Consider the following 19,340-nt stretch of genomic DNA (forward strand, 5'->3'; position numbering starts at 1 on the left):
AGGAAGCAATTGATAAAACATACCCTTTTAATAAAATACGTTTGTTCTTTTGGACTTTTTTCCATTCCAAAACACCAGTGATATATTGTAACAAACTTGTGTTTTCAGCAAAAGGTGATACTGCCAAATAAAAAAAAACCAAAAAAGGCATCAGACTTGCAGTGTGTATATATGTTTTTAAGCTAACACTAAAGCTGAATATGCTTATTATCTTTACATTTAAATATGATGTAGAATAATTAACATACAAGATTACATTAAGATTGCTATTAGCAGAAAAAAGCAAGGGAGTGCTTGTGATTCAAAAATTTCACCTTTCATATTGATGCCATTTCTATTTTCTTCACTGGAGAGGCACTGCATAGCAATACATAATTTGGATTGGCTTTTCGATTTTAGAAAGATCAGCATCCATTTGTCTTTTTTTAAAAGAATTGAAAGAAATAAATGGAATCAATAGATCTTAAAATTTTGGTCACCTCAAGGCTCCAGTGATACTTTTTCTGTTTCTGGAAAGTATTCATTGCCTGCTGCTGCTGCTGTTAATTTACTATTTCTTGACATCTTCGACTTATAAAACTGTGTCAGACACACAGTGGGTTTTCTTTTGACAGTGATCTGCTGGCACAGTAAACTTAATTAAATAAGCATTAATAAGTGACACGAGGCACAGGTATCCTCTATGTGATAAATGCATTTTGAGGCCCAAGGGTCAAAAGACAAACACCATATGTTTTTACTCAGAAGGGAGCTGCTGGGTGGGCTGTGTATCTATAAATGATGGACCCATCTTCTGCCTAGATGCTGTTAAGTCATGTCAAGATCCACAGAATCACAGAAAAATTAGGATTGGAAGGAACTTCTGGAGATCATCTAGTCCAGTCCCCATTCCTTAAAATACTTTAGAGATGAAATGTTTGTTTTCCAAGTAAACAAGTAGCACCAAGCATTAGTTATTTAGAAGAAAAAAATATAGAAAGTTTATGCCTTTGGTGAAGTCCTTAATTAATTTACAGTCTAACTGTTGCATTTGGACACGATAGCGTGGTAAGTCAGCACAGATCCAGGAACTAAGTGCAAACTACTCCAGCAAATGTACTTAAACCCAGGTCCAGTGATTAAAAAAAATTGCAAAAAACCCTTACCTTCTTCCTTGACTGTGGGAAATTATACTTGCTTAAACGAAAAAGTGCGTGAATGGACAAGGCATATATCATAGGTTTTATCTATAGCACAAACACCAGGAGGAATAAAAACTGAAGAAGGACTATAATCCACAAACTCAGGTGGAATTTTAGTGCCTTGTAAGGGCTTTGAGATAATGAACATCCTCCTGAAAAAGAGTGCTGTATTCTTGCCAGATGTCAACTGGGAGCACCACACAGTATAAGCAAATGAGGGTAGGGAACAAAAAAACCCCAACGTAATTTGAACTGGATGTAGCACTTAATAAAATACAGCAGGAAGTTACTGAAAGTGACTTATATATCTTATGCCAAGTAATCATTTGGGTTTTTGTCTTTGTAGATGTTGATGAATGCCAGGCTATCCCTGGAGTCTGCCAAGGAGGACACTGCATTAATTCAGTAGGTTCTTATGAGTGCAAGTGTCCTGTTGGTCACAAACAGAACAAGGAAACTCAAAAATGTGATGGTAAGTGATGTTGTAAGGGAACATACCTAAAAAGTGGTCATGTAAAGCATTAGAGCACTTTAGTAATGAACATTACTGAATACTTTGAATAGTTGCAGTTGTTTGATTTGGACAGACATAACATCATTGAGCTGTGCTTTTTGTTTCCTCTTCACAGGGAGGGAGAAAGGGAGAAAGAAAGAGAGGGACAGAGGGAGGGAGGGAGGGAGGAATCACCAGTCCTGGCTCTTGCATTGGTGATGGGGTGTCCAGAATCCTGGGGGTACTGCCTGGCCTTTGTGGGGGAATATTTTTATAGATAAGTTTTCCCCACCCTGGTGATAAAATTAGTTGCTTTGTGCAATCCATTTTTCTAGACCTTCCTGGAGATGGCTTGAGTAGACCCCAAATACCAGGCGTCCCTTGTTGGTCTAGTCTTCGATTTTTACCCACAGGCTCTCAGCCTGTTTGTGGCTCTTTCTCAGAGGCAGCTCTTCACTGTGTATCCATTCCTATAATCTGTTCTATCTATCCATAGTTACTTACCAAGAAGTGCACTTGCATTTTTGATTCTCTTATCCATGGTGTATTTATTATTAGTCCATGAGACTTGGTACAGCAGGAGTCAGGTAAAAGTGCTTTTACCCAAACCAGTTGAGGTGGAAGTCCATCCCCCTCTCAAAAAATGCATTTTTAATACAATATCTCATCAAAGCAGACAGCATCTGGATATCTGTTATGATGGACAGTAGGAGTTCAATAAATAGAGTTCCTGTTCTGATGATATCTGTAATCTGCCCCTGGCAGTGCTCATGGTTTTTCTGCTGTTAACCCTAGGAGAGCTCCATGTGAAGGAGCTACTCTCAGGCAAGGATGCAGTTCAAATACATTAAATAGTTGTTCTCGTAAAGATCCAAAAAATGCAGGTCATTTTGTATATGTTGGTTTTTTGCCTGGCATGTGCTATCCACCTTTGATGCCAAAAGGAGAACTTAGTGATATGTTTCCTTTCTTCTGAAAACAGTAATTAAAAGTTAATTCTTTGCATTCTACTTCTTTAACCTATGTAAAGCTCTGCTTTAATTTTTGAAAATGCTGTTCAGCATTTCTCCCTGATGGTATCTATAGGAAAAGGTGAATATATTTTTAAGACAGATCTGCTTAAAAATCTGTGATGCTTGTGGGACCATGCATAGTAGAAGTGAAACATTATCTGCAGTCTGAAATATTTTCTATTATTTCATGGTTCAGTAATCAGTGGGTTTCATTTCCTGTTTTGTTGGCAGCCTACTGCAGAACGGGTCATATGCTCTGGCTTTGTTTCTTCTAAGCCCCTACCACTTCGGTCTGTGGCAGAAATTAGTCCCTGATCACAGCTTCCCCATTAGCTTCCCTGGTCAGATAATTCCACACAGGGAATTATGCAAATACAATTTGCCCTACCCAGTTTGTACTAAATTTTCTGGGTAAAAAAGACATCATGAAACTGTTGCTTGTCCATTTCCCTACACTTCACAGCCCGATAGTACTGCCAAAATTACACCAGGATAATACCGTTATCCAACAATGGAGCAGAGAATGAAAGCCAAGCCATAGCTTTATTCATGCTTGTTTGTTTGTTTAATTAAGTGTTCATAATCACTCAGTATTAGATTTATAGGATAGAACTATAGCTAGTCCTTCAAACAATTATACTTCTAGTGGGACTGGCCATTTGAGTGAAGTTACATCATTTATATAATACATATATGAATTGGGAAGGATGTAAGGAATTGGTGTCCTATGAGTTAGAAACTGTGTACAGAGAAATTATTTAATAAGACACCGCATTATTTTTATGAAGTTTTTTATTTAAAACATTGTGTAGAAATGGTGTGGTATGGAGTACTCTGCTCGCTCCTTTCCCTTCTTTAGGTATGGAAGGAGATCAAATGTTACTTAGTGGCTACAAAGGACAAAATCCAAGTTGCAGTCAGTAACTAGTTAAGGCTCCAGTGTTCAGAGGCAAATGCTGAATTCTTACACTAACTGTTCAGACCTTCTTTATTATAACAGCAGTTCTCTTATTTAAGAAGGAGAGATTTGAGATCCCTTGTTGTATCCTCTACCCTTAAGCATCCAGATGTATTTTGTGAGTTAGAGGTTTTTCTTCTGTTCTTCCTGGAAAAAAAATAGCTATTGTTAGAATAAGCGTGAAAGTTCATGTTGTGTTTTTTGTACCATAATGGATTTTCATAGAGCTATGCTAAACAATAAACTTGCTTTGCTGGGCTATTTGCTTGTTTTATATTCCTGTGTTTCTTTTTTTTCATTTTTTTTTTTAAGTCATCAGTAAAAAGGTTTCCCAGATTTGTTTTGAGCCTTAGATAACAGTTTACATGAACTAACCATTCAGAAATTAATGGCAATTGTATGTCAGTAAAGAGGGTTTAAAGGATTTCCAAAGCACATGGGCACAACTTGCATGTGTAACTCTGTGTGTCTGCCCTCGTGTAGAGATGTAACTGGATAACTTAAGCCATTTGGGAAAATATGAACTTTAAAATTAATCCAGCTCCAGGCTCCTCATTAGTAAGAAGCCTTATTATAAATTAGTAAGAAGCCACATTATAAATTTTTCCCAGTTTATAGACTTTCCACTGTAGTCAGGATGACTCCTTCCACTACTGGGAAAGTCATGAGAGGATTCAAGGCACATGGGCTCTCATGAGCTCTATTGGACACAGAGCTGAAAAACTTTGGAAAAGGCCATTACATTGTACCAAATCCAGTGTACTAGTGGGATGTTTTAACTAAACAAAAGAAAACCCCAAACCCTTCACTTTTTTTGGCCTAAAAGTTTCGATCTACAATTTATTGAGTTTTCACTGTCTTTGTAGGAATGAAATTCTGTTCATTTTTAGAATGTTATTATCTTCCAGAGCTAATGGGACTTATGCCTTTGGGTTGTTCAGAGGTGGATTGTACAAACTGAGAGGAGAAATAAACTTTCAGTTGGGCTTGCTGCTTTACAAAAGAGGTGGAATACTACTTTACCGGTATTTCAGGGATCCAGTAAATGTGTTTTACTTACTGTTCTCAAATAGAAAATACATCGTTCACATTGAAGAAGTGTAGCTAGTTATGACACTCTCTACAGTTAAAGTATTAAAGAATTCTAGGAGGTAGGATGCCCTAGAATACTAAGAAGTATGTGGCTGTACTCTTGATGTCAAGAGGTTAGGAGGTTAGGAGTATATGACACAGGCTAAGTCCCTTTTTTTTTTTTTAAATGAGGCACCAAAATGTGAGGAATCTTTTACAATAAATAGCTCTATTTCTAATTTCCCTGCTTTAGTGTATAATTTCATTAGGCTGTGTGCTATTCAGATTTGATCATACCATGCATTACTATAGACTAAAGCTATTCTCAAGGTAGCCTTTTGCAGAACTCAGCAGCTGGGAGCCCTGTTTCTGGTACTTTTAAATCAGTTATTTATAAAATCCTGCTTACCATAGCAATACAAGTCATGAATTTGGAATCATGGGTAGCCAGGCTAGGTTTTTTTGGCAGAAACTCACCTATTAATACATCTGCAGAGTTTATATCATACATTTAAATTGGTTCTCATGCTGAGATGGGCTTTCTTATCTTGTGTGCAACATTGGAAATGTAGCTGTTCATGCCAGCAGTCTTCTTCACCCTTAACACAGCATTTCCTCTTACTTATCTTTGGAGCATTTTCTCTGAGACCATTAATTTATGTATTTTGGAGGAGGAAAGGCAGGAAATTGAATAACTGTTTCAATCAGCCATCCTAAAAATAGCCCTTCCAGAGGTAAAGTGTCAGAATTTCCAGTCAGAGGTAACAGAGATATTTTGAAATAATTGCAAGGACCAGGGAAAGCAGACAGAGATTTGGCTCAAAAACTAGTGAAACAAAAATCTAATTACTTGGTACTGCTCCAGTAAGTAAAAAAATTTTTCTTCCACAAGGGTTCTTCACATTAATTGGTAAAAAAATCTGTTTTACTCTCCACATGCAGAAGACTATGAAGTCTTCCTTCCACTCTAGTCACTGCCCAGATTTCAGGAAGGTACTTTTTCCCTTCCCAGCATCCTGTCATTCTTGGGCAAGAGCCCTAGACAGTGTTAAGTTCCTGTGCACGTAGCCAGTTGAGAAGGATCATCTACGTCCTCCAGATTTGCAGAGGTGGTTAACTACTTCCTTCCTATGTCTTTCACTTGCCAGCTATAAAATCCACTTTCTCATTGCCTCAATGGGCTTTTTACTGTTTGAACACTAGTTTGGAATTTGGTTTCTCTTGGTAGAAGGTCAGGTGTGTTCTTGTAATTAAAATTACTGCCTTTAAAGTAGCAGGAACCTGTGCCAAACAGAGTGAAAATGAAGATCAAGCTTTCAGTTTTCAAGAACTAGTGGATTTTTGTAGTCAGATTTTTATAGGTTACTTTTTATTATATTTTTTCCCCTTTCTTATGCGTAGTAGCTGCTGTTATATGTACCTCAGAAGAAAAAAAGAATTAAATGCTATGAAACCTACAATATTTAAGACCCAGTGCCTAAGAGAGTGACTGAAGGAAACACATATTTTGGAAATGCTACGTTTGAGAATGGAGATTCTTAAATTTAACTTGCTCACGTAGCGCTGGTGACTGTTGCTGTGCTGGTGACAGTTTTGTGCTCTCCCTGTTGTGTGTGCAGCTTTTGCATCACCAAACAGCATTTCCATGCTGGTAAATTGTGACCATTACACTGGTTGTACCTTGACCAAAGTTTGGGTGCCTCTGATGTTTAGAATTAGTCTTGGGATTTATTTTTGGAACCACTACAGTAGTGATGAGAAGGGGTAGTGTAGTTTTTCCTCGAGACTGAAGGTATGCTTCAGGGGATAGTAATCTGAGGGAAACTTTCTTGATGCACAACTTTCACTTGCTCTGATTCTGCTCCGTAGTGTAAAATAAAGGCCACAGGATGCTCATTAGGTATGGACAAGTTAGAAAGTTTGAAGATTCGAATTTATCTTACCTGTAAGATAAATTGTCTTTTTTTAACAATGACACTCCAAATGACATGACAGTGGGAGAGGGAGTGTTTTATTCATACTTTCACTTTGAAAAAGAACAGTTTTCATGTTCTTAGAGGCCTTATGGCAAAACTTCATCTTCCTTTCAGTACTTGAATGTCCTCTGTAGATTCCTGTCTCAAGGGAGTTCCCACAGTGGGGAGTTACCTCATTAATACCCTGTCCGTGACAGATAATTTTGGCACTTTTCCTTCAAGTTTTCAATGTGGAAAATGTAGTGATCTTACCCTAAAATAACGCCTGCTAAAGGGTATTTCTCAAGTAGTTCATTCATCTCTTGAGAATTTCTGGAGTGACAGGTCCAAGGAAATGAAGGATTGGTGTAATAGTGCAAGAACTGACCTGTGGGTTCCCAAGGCTTTCTCACAAGGAAGGCGAATACCTTCAGTGTCATAATGAGATCATTTCTGTCATATGCTCTTTCTGATGCTTCTCCTGCATTATTTGACGTGAGACAGTCTAGATTCAACAGTCTGACTCTTTTGTTTTGAGTTTTCTTTCACAGTAAGAAAGCTAATTTTAGTTAATACTGCAGTTAACAAAGAAGTTAAGCCAAAGTCTTGTACCTGTGACTAGCTTTGGTATCAAATCATGCACACCTATGGTATCATCTCACTCCAAAAAGAAGACATAACTCAGAAGACATAACTCAACTCTAGTTAGAAAGTTGGCACCAGTTTTTGCATGTTTTCTCAAATACCTCTTGGGCCACAGTTCACATTCACAGCTACTAATGTACAGCAGTCACTTAAAAGCAAAATTAGGTTACTAAAACGACCCTAAAAATGTTCATATGTCTAGAGATTGTCCCAGCTGTAGAATGAAGTGGTTACTTAGAATGGCTTCTTGTATAAATGATCACAACGCAGTCTTTACTCTCATGCTTTTCTTCCCTTCCAGTTTGCTCCCTTCCAGTTTGCTGTGCTTCACATCTCTAACAATAAAAATATAGTCATTCTCATTGTCTCTTCTCCTCATTTTGCTTCCAGTTTGCTCTGGGAGAGCACACAGTGCTCTCAGACGTGGTGTCAAGTGCCTTAGCAGCTCCTTATTACATACAACAACTCATTTATCAGCTTGATGACATCTCACTTCGTATGTATTTACGTACAAAATTGTTTCAGTGTACAGAAGAGAACACTGCTTAGTTAACAGAAATATTTGAATGGATCAATATTTGTTTGCATTTGAAGGGCTTGGCCAAAATTCTTACTTACAGTTGAAGCATTAGGAGGCCAGGAAACAGTCAGATCTGATCAGCAGTATTTCTGTGATTGCAGAAGCCTAGAGCTTGGCTGCTGCATCATACTTCTTCCTTCTATCCCTACTGATATGTCTTTTGGTATTGCATTGTAGCTGTTCTGTGGTCCTTAGAGGTGGCACTCAGTATGTGTCATTTAGAGGAAATCCCAGCCTGCTGTCATGTATTTGTGATCTGAAGTGGTGCACCCCTTGTGTGTGTAAGGAAAATCTCCCTTAGATGGCAAACAAAGCTGTTTGCAGTATGCAAGCACCAGGAATAACAACTTCATTTCAGAAAAGCTCTCTTTCCCTCTTTTTAATACAATATGTACAAGCGCTCTGCTAATTATCCTGCTAATTACTGATGAATGCAGCATCATCCCAGGGATTTGTGAGGATGGTGTGTGCTCTAACACTGTGGGGAGTTACTTCTGCATCTACCCTCGGGGTTATGTCGCATCCATGGATGGATCCTGTGCTCTTGGTAGGTACTCCAGTTGTCTGGCATTTTCCCCCCACCCTCATTCAGTGCTAACTTACTTGTATCACTGATCCAGCTGCTTAAATCTCATAGTATCCTCCTCTGATGGTAATTTCCAATACAACTACCTTCACTTCAACAGCAGATCCCTTTGTGTTGGCTTATTGTAGCCTGAGATCTGGGTCATCTTCTTAGGAGAAAAAGCAGTTGATATCTCTTTGCTGTCTAGGCAAACGTAGGAAATGTTAATTATATTTATTTCTCAAACCTACATCTGATTAAACCAAAAGTTAGGCTCACTTAGGTTCTAAAGGAGCAAACATTTATCCTTGGTACTTCAAGTCCAGTCTCACTTAAAATTAACCTTTAGAGACCAATATAAGGCACATATATAACCTCAAAAGGCTTTAAGTAGCATGTGCTGATGTGCCACTAATTTGGTGGAAACACATAAGAAACCAAATGTTGAACTTCAATAGATTGCAGCTTTTAGAGGACAATTTATTTAAAAGCTATCCCTATATTATTAAAAATACAATACTTATTGCCACATGTGGCAATTTCTTTTATAGAGCTGGATGCATCAAGTATGTGATATAAAGCCTTATGATGAATTAACTAAAAAATACTGCCTATCATGTGTAAAAAATTAACAATGGCTAATAATAATGTCTTTTCGAGATCTCATGTGGTTCTTCTTATTTCAGATATCTCAAAGCACTTTGTGCTCATGTTGGGGAAGGGAATTCTGAAGCGATTTTTGAATTGCAGATAAATGATGTAAGCCAGTAGCGGCACAAGACCTAGAAGTGACTTCAAATGAATAATTTTTTAAACAATGTAGCCAGCTTCTGTTATCCGTAATAGGGTTTTTATATATATCTATGTAGTTTTTATTTATATTTCTTGTATCTTTCATATCATCCATATTTCCTGTTAGATTGAGCAGACTTCAAGATTGCTTACTGGATTAATGCAAGACTAGTGTCTCTGCAACTCTGTGATCCTGCAGTAAATCCAGTGAGGAATGCATGGGTGCTGATCACCTCAGATAATTATTGGGTGTGTTTTGGGTGCTTTTTGGTTTTGCTTTGTTTTTTTTTAATACAACTTGTAAAACAATGTAGTACTCAAATCTAGTGAATAAGGGAAAGTAATTTTGAGAGTTCCATGTTACTATTTTTAGTTTTCTTTTAAATTAACTACCAGATGAGAGGACAAGTACATGTTTCTCCAGCATTGTGAGTGGCCGCTGTGCACAGGAGCTGCCTGGAAGGTTCACCAGAAGGCAGTGCTGCTGTGAGTCTGGACAGTGCTGGGCCACTGGGTCAGCTTCAGGGTCCTGTTAGAGGATCTGGTGGCTTTTTTGGTTGGTTTATTTTGGTTGGTTTATTTTCTCCTTCTTGCTGTCCATTCTAGTTTGAATGGAGGTCACAAGAATATTGTAAATTGCTTTAAAATGTAGGATAAATGGAAAAAGAAAGGCGGGAATTACATTATTATTCATTCCTCTGTTTTTAATACTGATGTTACCATCTGTGAACCACTTTTTTCAGGTCCATGATTGTTTGGCACTTTTTTTTTGATGTCCTTTTGTTGACTTTGGAAATAATTCTTGGGAAATGGGAAAGATTTTTTTGGTCAAGCTCAAAGAGGAAACAACCATGAGGGTCCATATTTAATTTTGATTTAAAGGAACAGCTGCTCTCTTGTTCCCATTACATTTTGGGTGACTTTGAACTAGAAATGTATCAGTATTTCACTTAATCTTCCAACTCTGCTCAGAGAGCAATAGTCTGCATTGCTGGTGAAAGGTGTTTTCTGTATCAATGTCATTTTTTTTCTTCCTTCTCTGGGAACCAGGCCCTGTTGTCAAGTTTTGGAGACTTGGTGGGAAGCCAGCTCGAAACTTGCACAATAGGACACCAGAATACCTGATGAGTTTGGACTACTTTGATTCCTGGATACTTGTGATAAAGCAACTAAAGTCTTCCTGGGCTGAAGAACAGGCTCATAAGCCTCTGGACATCCTCTCCCTTGTGCAAAGCATAGGCAGCAAGAGAAAGAGAGGTGTTACAGAAGGAAGACAGAACAAAGCCTATCTATTCGTTTCTGGTTCAGGAGAGAACTATAACATCTTAAAAAAGTATTTTAAATGCTCTCCTTGTCCAGGAAAGAGAAAATTCATGGGTCAAGTACAGAGGGTAATGATGATTGGGGTGACATCAGACTGGTGACCTGTCACTAGTTGGATTCCTTGGGACTCCATCTTGGGCCCTGTGCTCTTCAACATCTTCATTAATGACTTGGACACAGGACTGGAAGGGACAGTGAGCAAGTTTGCAGGTGACACAAAACTTGTTGCCTCCCTTGAAGGCAGGGAGGCCCTGCAGAGAGACCTTGACAAATCAGAGGGCTGGGCAGTCACCAACCATATGAAGTTCAATAAGAGGAAGTGCTGGATTCTGCACCTGGGATGGGGCAACTCCAGATATATGGACAGACTGGGGAATGACGTGCTGGAAAGCAGTGTTGGGAGGGACCTGGGGGTCCTGGTCCATGGCCAGTTGGACATGAGTCAGCAGTGCCCTGGCAGCCAGGAAGGCCAATTGTGTCCTGGGGGCATCAGGCAAAGCATCATTGGTCAGGCCAGGGAGGGGATTGTCCCAGTCTGCTCTGACCTGGGGCAGCCTCACCTGGAATATTGGGGTAATTTGGGGTGATAGAATATAAGAAAGATACTAAGCCATTAGACAGCGTCCAAAGGAGGGCAATGAAGATGGTGAAGGGCCTCGAGGGGAAGCTGTGTGAGAGGCGGCTGAGGGCACTTGGTCTGTGAAGAGGAAACTGAGGGGAGACCTCATTGCCATTACAGCTTCCTCATGAGGGGAAGAGGAGGGGCAGGCACTGATCTCTGGTCTCTGGGGACTAGGGACAGGACCTGAGGGAATGGCCTGAAGTTGTGTCAGGGGAGGTTTAGGTTGGATATTAGAAAACAGTTCTTCCCCCAGAGGGTGGTCAGGCACTGAACAGGCTCCCCAGGGCAGTGGTCACAGCACCAAGGCTGACAGAGCTCAAGGAGCGTTTGGATGATACTTGGGGGCATGAGGTGTGAGTCTTGGAGATGGTTCTGTGCAAGCCTAGGAGCTGGACTCAGTGATCCTTGTGGGTTCCTTCCAACTCTGCATATTCTGTGATTTTGTGAACTAAAAAGTTTTTCAAGTAAGAAGAGTCTGCTGCCAAGGAAGAGCATTCTTTGCCAAGAGGTTCTTTTCTCTGGCAGTATAGCTGCCAGTCTACTGCCAGGAGCATCCAGCACCTCTGCTTGAGACTCAGACTTGGCTTTTTGTTAGCACTCCTCTTGACGGCTTGGAGGGCCTCAGGCCTTTCTTCCAAACTGTCCCAAAGGCAGTTTAGCCCATCCTGTTATAATATTTTTGAGGTATTTCTGCTTGTAGAACTGTAACACAAAACAAATGCATTATAGAATAATGTAGTAACACAGATATGGCTGAAGCAAAAAGTACATCTTCCTCAGAAGCTGGTACTTAATTCTTCTGACCAAGACTAAAACCTCTTCAGTAAAACTGATGTTCAGTTTCATCAGTCAAATTCAAATATTGCAAAGCAAAAAAGTGCAAGTTCTTCTTACACCATGATGTTTCTCTGATCTCCTTTTCATTTATTCTGACCCTTTCTCGCCTGTATTTTTCCTTATGCAGCACTCCTTTAGGTCTGCATTATTGAAGTAACCCTATAAAATAATAAGCATTTTCAAACCTCGTTTTCCAAACTGTTATGAGGGAGGAAATCATTCTGTGGAAAGCAAATTACCTAGTCCATAATTACAAGTCCATAATGGTAGGTGAGGTTTTAGGTGGAAACTTGAGTGCATAGAAATTCAGATAAAATCCAGAACCGTCCGTAAAACATAAAATATTTTGTATGTATTGTACTCTGTTTTGAACATTGATTTCTTAATTGATGCAAACAAAAAAAGAACAATTTTATATTTAATTTGCTTTTTTTAAAATATAATTCATAAACAAACCTGTGCACTGGATTTATAATGTATACAGAAGGTAATTATTGGCAATGAATGCATGAACTGCGCATATAGTTTCAGAAGGTTTGAAGTTTAAAAATCTTGATAAAATTATGGAGCTTATGGGAACAATCACTTAATTTTCTTCTAACAACTTTTTCTGATTTTGTATTTTGTATAATGCTTGTCAAGTGTGAGATTCACAAGAGGAGAAGGAGGATACAACAGACCTTTCATCAGTTTATATATTCTTATTTGTGCATACAGGTCTCACATAAAGCTTCAAATGTCATTTAAGAGCTGAATGTCACACAATGAATTAAGATTTGGTGTGACAGAGAACAAGAAATAAATCCAAGTTCCAACTCCCTTTTCCAACAGAGCAGAGCACAGGACTACTTTATTGGGCATTTAAATTAACTATGTGGAGTACCTGGCAAGGAAGGTGCACACAACTAGGTTTGGGTAGCTAAGGCTGGAAGCTCTAGGTTTGTGCATGATCAGAGAATAGAGTAAGCATCTTTCTCTCCACTGTGACTATATTAAAAAACCTGATTTTTAGCTTAAATGTCTGAAGTTAGCCGGTGTGAAACCCCAGACACACGTTCATCCAAGTAACTCCCAGTAAAAAATGTGCAGCTTGTCCTTGTATGGGCTGAAAGAAAACATTGGAAAGGACATAAGTATTTGGCTTATAGCCACCTAATCTGTGTGGCTGCAGGAACAAGAACCATTTTTGACTTTTTTTTTTCTTCAGCAGTAGGATTTATTTTCTAAGCCCCTGTTATCGTTTACTTTGGCTCAACGCCCAGTGTCCACCGAGACTCCACCCAACCCCCCTCACAGGGAGAAGGAGGAGGGAAGGGGGTAAAAGAAAAAAAAAACTTGCAAAACTGAGGCTGCTGAGAAAGGCGGTTTTATATTTACACAGAGAAGAAAAAGAGAACTACAAGCACTATACACACAGGGAAAACTAAACAATAAAGACTGCCTCCCCATGAAAGGTGTTTTCCTCCTCTGAAAACAGCCATCTATCCTGCACAACTGTCCCAGAAGAGAAGGAGGAAGTTGTTTTCTTCTGGTCTCTTTATATCTGAGCTGACATAACATAGTATGGAATAGCTTATTGGTAAAATATACGTCAGGTAACCTATCCTAGTTCTGTTTCCCTCCCAGGAAGGGTTACAAACCCACTACAGCCCCCAGAGTTCTCTCAGCCTTTTGTCTCATGACACCATATTCAGTTTGCCTGCCAACTTCATGGTTTCTTTTGGCAGCTGCTGATTCCATATTAGCAATTATGTTTGAGTTGAATTCAAATCACCTACAGTTGTAAAGTCATGAATATGAAAAAAAAAAAAAAAAAGAAAGCTTTTGGTTTTCCAGGAATATTACTGTTTATGGCTACTTTAGTACTCTCTCGAATTTTTTTATGTTTTCGAGAGCATCGGTGGCTACCAAACAGATTTTTGCCCAATCAGAATAAAAGGGACTTAATTGCATCCTTTTTCTTCATTCAGCCATATGTCCAGAAAATTTGCACCTATAATTACTAAAAAATGCCTAGGTAATCATGTGTGATTGTACTGATACTTATATTAATATTATGACAGCTCTTACAACATATGTTCCCCATAACTTTCTGTTGATGTTATTTGCAAAGAGCTTTATAAGAATTCATTATTTCTGTCTGTAATGTGAAGGCTGGCAATGGTGAGATTACTTTTTGAGGTTGGAGTGATTATATGCAGGAGAAACCTAAACAATTGGGGCCACAGAAAAATTCTTAGTTTTCACTTACCCATGTAATGTATTATTCCCTTACATTTTATGTGAATAAAGGGGAGAAGACTTGTTTACTTCGACAGTCTGGCTCATCACCTGTTCGTCATGGCCACAGAAGGAGTTTCAGCCCAAGCCATTCATTACAGAGAGCAGTTTTCCCATCCCATGAAGCTGAATTGCTGAGCTTTGTATATTAACAACTATCACAAGTAACTGGGAAATTAATTACCATTTTCTCTGAAATAAGCTGGCTTTAAATGCTTCAGAAGTAGGAGCCTGACCATGGGAAGCTACTGCAGAGTTCAGTCATATGCCAGAATATGCTACAGTGGTTTGTCCTAATAGCAATTTCCAAAAATAGGTCAAAATGTAATATTTTTCAGAAGTAATATCACAGAATCTATTCCTACGTGACTTATTCTATCACTCCACTTATATTTTCCTAATAATAAAGACTGTTTTTTCATTATTTCCTTACCTGCTAAATACAGGGTGGTTTTCTAAAATACAGTATAGCAGAGAATCCAAGAAGTATGAGCAAAAATGACACTTCAGATTTGTGACTCAACACCCATGAAGCTTACTTTCATGCAGAGTACCTATTCCTGCCTTCAGTTTGATTAAGATCAAGATGGATATTGTTGTAGAATGGTTACACAGCCATAGGTCTCTGATGGTTCTTTCAGTATTCTTTACTGAAAGATTTAGGAGGGGTTGTTCTTTGAAGATTGTTAAAATACATTTCAGAATTTATCAAATTATAATTATTATTATCTTTAAAAATTACCTTAGCAAGGAGGCTCATATATTCTGTCAGTATTTGCAGAATAGAATGAGTTTAAATATAGTTTTGAATAATAGATATGAAAAATTAAAGGTCTCTTAATGTGTCTATTATATTTTCTTAATCTGTCTGTTATATATATAGATGCAGGATGTACAGCTTCACAATTTTACAGGCACATGATGTTTTTATTAAGTCCCCATTTTTTGGCTTAAGCTTTTGATAATTATTTAATGTAATATTTAGTAATATACCTCTACTAAAAAATTAAATCTCACTGTATTCAAGTAGTCACAGCATTATATTGTAAATTATGCAACTGAACAGGAACAGATTTTAAATAACACAATGAGAGTGGCAGTGAAAGACTGCTAAAAATAAATCTGGGTATGCAAATACAATTAAAGGTGTCCATCTACTAATGAGTAGCTATAGTTTCAGTTCCATAATCTGTCGTTCAGCATGAAAAAAACACACCTTTAATTAAAGAGAACCCCTAACATACAGATTTTTGAAAATGCATATTTGGATGTTTTATGTTTTAAGAAAAATATTGTTCTTATCAGAATAAAAGCATTTTTTTATTGTTTATGTTATAAATATAACAAAGAACAGAGAATGGTATTTGGAAAGGAGGGTACATGCGAGTGGAATGCTCTAATTTGAAAGATTCAGTGGAACCTTCAGGCTGCTTTATCTCTTGGGTACTTTACTGGAAACTACTGAAGTTAAATAACTAAATTAATAAACAATCTTTTCTGACCAAGAAAGTCACAGCCAGTGAGGTTATGGTGAACCTTTTCTCCATTACTTTACAGATATTAATAAATGTAATGGGGATGCCAACATCTGCCTCTTTGGGTCTTGTACAAACACCAAAGGAGGTTTCCAGTGCATTTGTCCTACAGGTTTTGTGCTCTCTGATAATGGACGGAGATGTTTTGGTAAGTTAATGATAAAGGAATATAATAACTTATTCTAAAAGATAATAGGAACTCTGTAGAGGTCCCTTCCAAATTATGGCCTTATGAGGCATGCAAAATGCTTTCAAAATAGTATGAAAAATACGAGCCTTACATTATTCCTTTCAGGGCTGGAGAGTCGTCATCCAATATTCTCTTTTTTCAGATACTCGTCAGAGCTTCTGTTTCACTAACTTTGAGAATGGGAAATGCTTAGTGCCAAAGGCTTTCAACACCACAAAGGCAAAGTGTTGCTGCAGTAAAATGCCAGGAGAAGGATAGGGTGATCCTTGCGAGCTCTGTCCAAAGGAAAAAGAAGGTACAAATCAAGACTGAAAATTTTTAGGCAGTAGAAAATGAAGAGCACATTGGTGTTGTACCTTTTGATCATTAGAAAGAGAGATTTTTTTGGCATTCACTCTTAATGGCCTTTTTCTGGAATAATTTTCAAGTCAACAAAATGAATAAAATTAAATAGAAGAAAACACAAGAAGGGAAACACTGAGTTTTTGGCTTTGCTCTGTAGAGAACTGAACAAGTATCCTCCATCTCTAGATCTAGTCTAGGCAAAAGAGGAGAGCAAAATGGGATAAAGCCAAGAATCCCTGAAATAACAGTTTTCAGTTCTTGGGTTTCTCCAGGTATGGAAAAGGGAAGGCACCAAGCACATACACACAGAAGCTGAACAAGCGATAGTGCTGCTTTACTGACCTAAAGACAGTGTTACTTTTGCATCTGGCCAAGACAGTGTCATGACAATGGTTTAAAGAGTTGACAATTTTCAAAAATGTGATATAGAAGATTTTTTGATGGTTTTAACCATCTGTCATGGATCTCTCACTCTTCTTTTTTAAAAGAAAACATATCTCTACAGTTGCTTTTCAGGACCTGTGTCCTTATGGTCATGGAACTATTCCTGGAATTAATGATACCCATGAAGGTAGGTTAATTAAAATATTAAAGGTAGGTTAATTAAAATATGCTTTTTCCTGTTAATTAAAAAAAATTTAATATTTATACTTAAAACTAGACTTGGATACTATAGTGTGTGATAACTTACTCCTCAGAGCTGTTGGTGACGAGGCTGACCTGTAAAATGTGGACCATTTAGAATGATAGCTAAAAGAACACTTTTGAAATTACATGACTTGAGACAAAAAGAATAGGGTGCTCGAGTTTTTTTAAAATGCTTTTTTTAAGAGTTGAAATGCATCAGCTAAATGATTGATAATATCTTTCTGCTTTTTAGATGTCAATGAATGCCTTGAGAGCCCAGGAATTTGCTCCAATGGTCACTGTATCAATACTGATGGATCGTTCTGCTGTGAGTGCCCCATGGGATACAGCTTGGATTTTACTGGAGTACATTGCATCAGCATGTACAATTTATAGGAACTGAAACACTTGAATTGAAAACACAACTTGAAATGTGTCCCAATTCTCTTCAGTTTGCATTTATTCATTATATACAGATACTGATGAATGTTCAATTGGCAACCCGTGTGGAAATGGTACGTGCACTAATGTGGTTGGCAGTTTTGAGTGCAGCTGCCATGAAGGATTTGAGCCAGGCCCAATGATGAATTGTGAAGGTAACCTGCCCTCTTTTTTTTTTCCTTTATTTTTTGTACAGTCCTCAGTATTCAAATTACTTTATTAACCAGGTCTTTGGTGCTGTAATAACTGGGAGGAAAAAAAGTTTCTGAGCTTGAAATACGTCATTGAAAAAGAAGTTGGGAATTGATTTAAGCAGTATTTTTAGTTTATCACAAGATTTCCCCAAACTGTGTGATGTGGAATGTTCCATAATTCAGTTGTTTGTTGGAAAAAGAGTTAGAGAAGTAACAGTCGAACCCCCAGAGTATCCTCATAGATGGATATAAAAATAGCTAACCATGGCAAAAATGCCTGAATTTGAAGAGCATTTTGTCATGCAGAGCAGAACAGTTATGAACTGACCCACTTGTCACAGCTGTAGGAACAAGTGAGTTATTTTTCCAGTAATAAACTCAAGTTAGACCGCTGTTCCATTAATTTATCTCTCACAGCTGAAATGCTAATTCAGCATGGAAACATGACTTAACAGGTTTCTGCAGTTCACTCCTCTAATGCAAGAGCTGGGTATACAGAGAAAATATGATGTAAAGTGGGGGATGCCTCCCTGCAGAGGGGGTTTAGTGTCCACTTACGGGTCTGTTGTCCAAGAATCTATCCAGAACAGTTAGAATCTGCTGATGCCTGTCTTCTCATTACTTGGGGGAGTATTTTCTTTTGTCTCTTTTAAACTAATCCCTTACTAGTTTCCTTGAGTACCTCTTATTTTTCATAGTGTGTTAGTTGTGTATGACTCTCATCAGATGCTGATCAGGATTCTTCTTACAGATTTTGTATTTTATGACTGATAATCAGTTTGCTTTTCGAAGTAATTTCTTTTTTTTTAGAGTTGGGGAAAAAAGTAATTTTTTCTTTTAAGAGTTGGGGAAAAAATATGACATTTCTTATCACATGGAAATATATTAAAAATTATCATATTAAAAAAATCTGAAATAGGCCTGCTCCAGCTTGTCATTCTAAGCTTAAGTAGTTCTATAGATAACATGCTATTATTCTCGAACAGAGCATTGTTCAGTTTTCTCAAAACCAAAACTCAAAACCAAACGTCTGTAAGTTTCTGGTTTGAATTATTACATTTCTGATAATTTTAGCTGATAGGGGAAGCATAGGTACAACAAACCCTTCATGACGGTTGTTTTTAAACTTAGTAGAGAATGATTATTTTGTTTCTTTCTGTTCAGATATAAATGAGTGTGCTCAGAACACCTTGCTGTGTGCTTTTCGTTGTGTTAACACCTATGGTTTCTACGAGTGCACCTGCTCAGTCGGGTACAAACTAAGAGAAGACAGAAAGATGTGCAAAGGTAATGGCTGATGTATAAACTCCTCACTACCTTCCATCACCCTGTACTGGCCAAAGCATAATCCAAATATTTCTGTACATCTTGCATTCATCCTCTGAGTGGAACGTAGCAAACAACTCAGCAGATGATGATTTACTATTTCAGAACTCACATAAAGAGCAGTATTTAGTATTTTTGTCAAGTGTAACCCCTGAGGGGAACCATACACACAAGGAGGTCACAATGGTGAAATTCATCTTTAACATGCCAAGATGACACAACTCACAAAATTAAGACACCTGCAAATAAGCATAGCTCTTAGATTTTTTTCTTCAGTGCTTGTTAGTTAGGGAAGCCTATACCTCCTTTTTTCTTTAGAAAATTCTAGTCTTCAGTAACTGAAGCTAGTGGAAGGAAGTTCAAACAC

General features: G+C 37.9%; 1 protein-coding gene across 1 annotated transcript in view; it reads left to right on the forward strand.

Moving 5' to 3' along the window:
• Nucleotides 1-19,340, forward strand: part of LOC113983423 (fibrillin-2-like) — a 29,480-nt gene that overhangs the window by 2,720 nt on the left and 7,420 nt on the right. Inside the window, 7 exon segments of the mRNA XM_027712528.1 lie at nt 1,528-1,653; nt 15,873-15,998; nt 16,183-16,335; nt 16,891-16,956; nt 17,266-17,391; nt 17,489-17,608; nt 18,812-18,934. Of these exon segments, the coding sequence (XP_027568329.1) occupies nt 1,528-1,653; nt 15,873-15,998; nt 16,183-16,335; nt 16,891-16,956; nt 17,266-17,391; nt 17,489-17,608; nt 18,812-18,934 (840 nt within the window).

This window comes from Pipra filicauda, unplaced genomic scaffold, assembly GCF_003945595.2.
Source record: "Pipra filicauda isolate LSUMZ 115617 unplaced genomic scaffold, ASM394559v2 scaffold168_size1973030_pilon, whole genome shotgun sequence".
NCBI lineage: Eukaryota > Metazoa > Chordata > Aves > Passeriformes > Pipridae > Pipra > Pipra filicauda.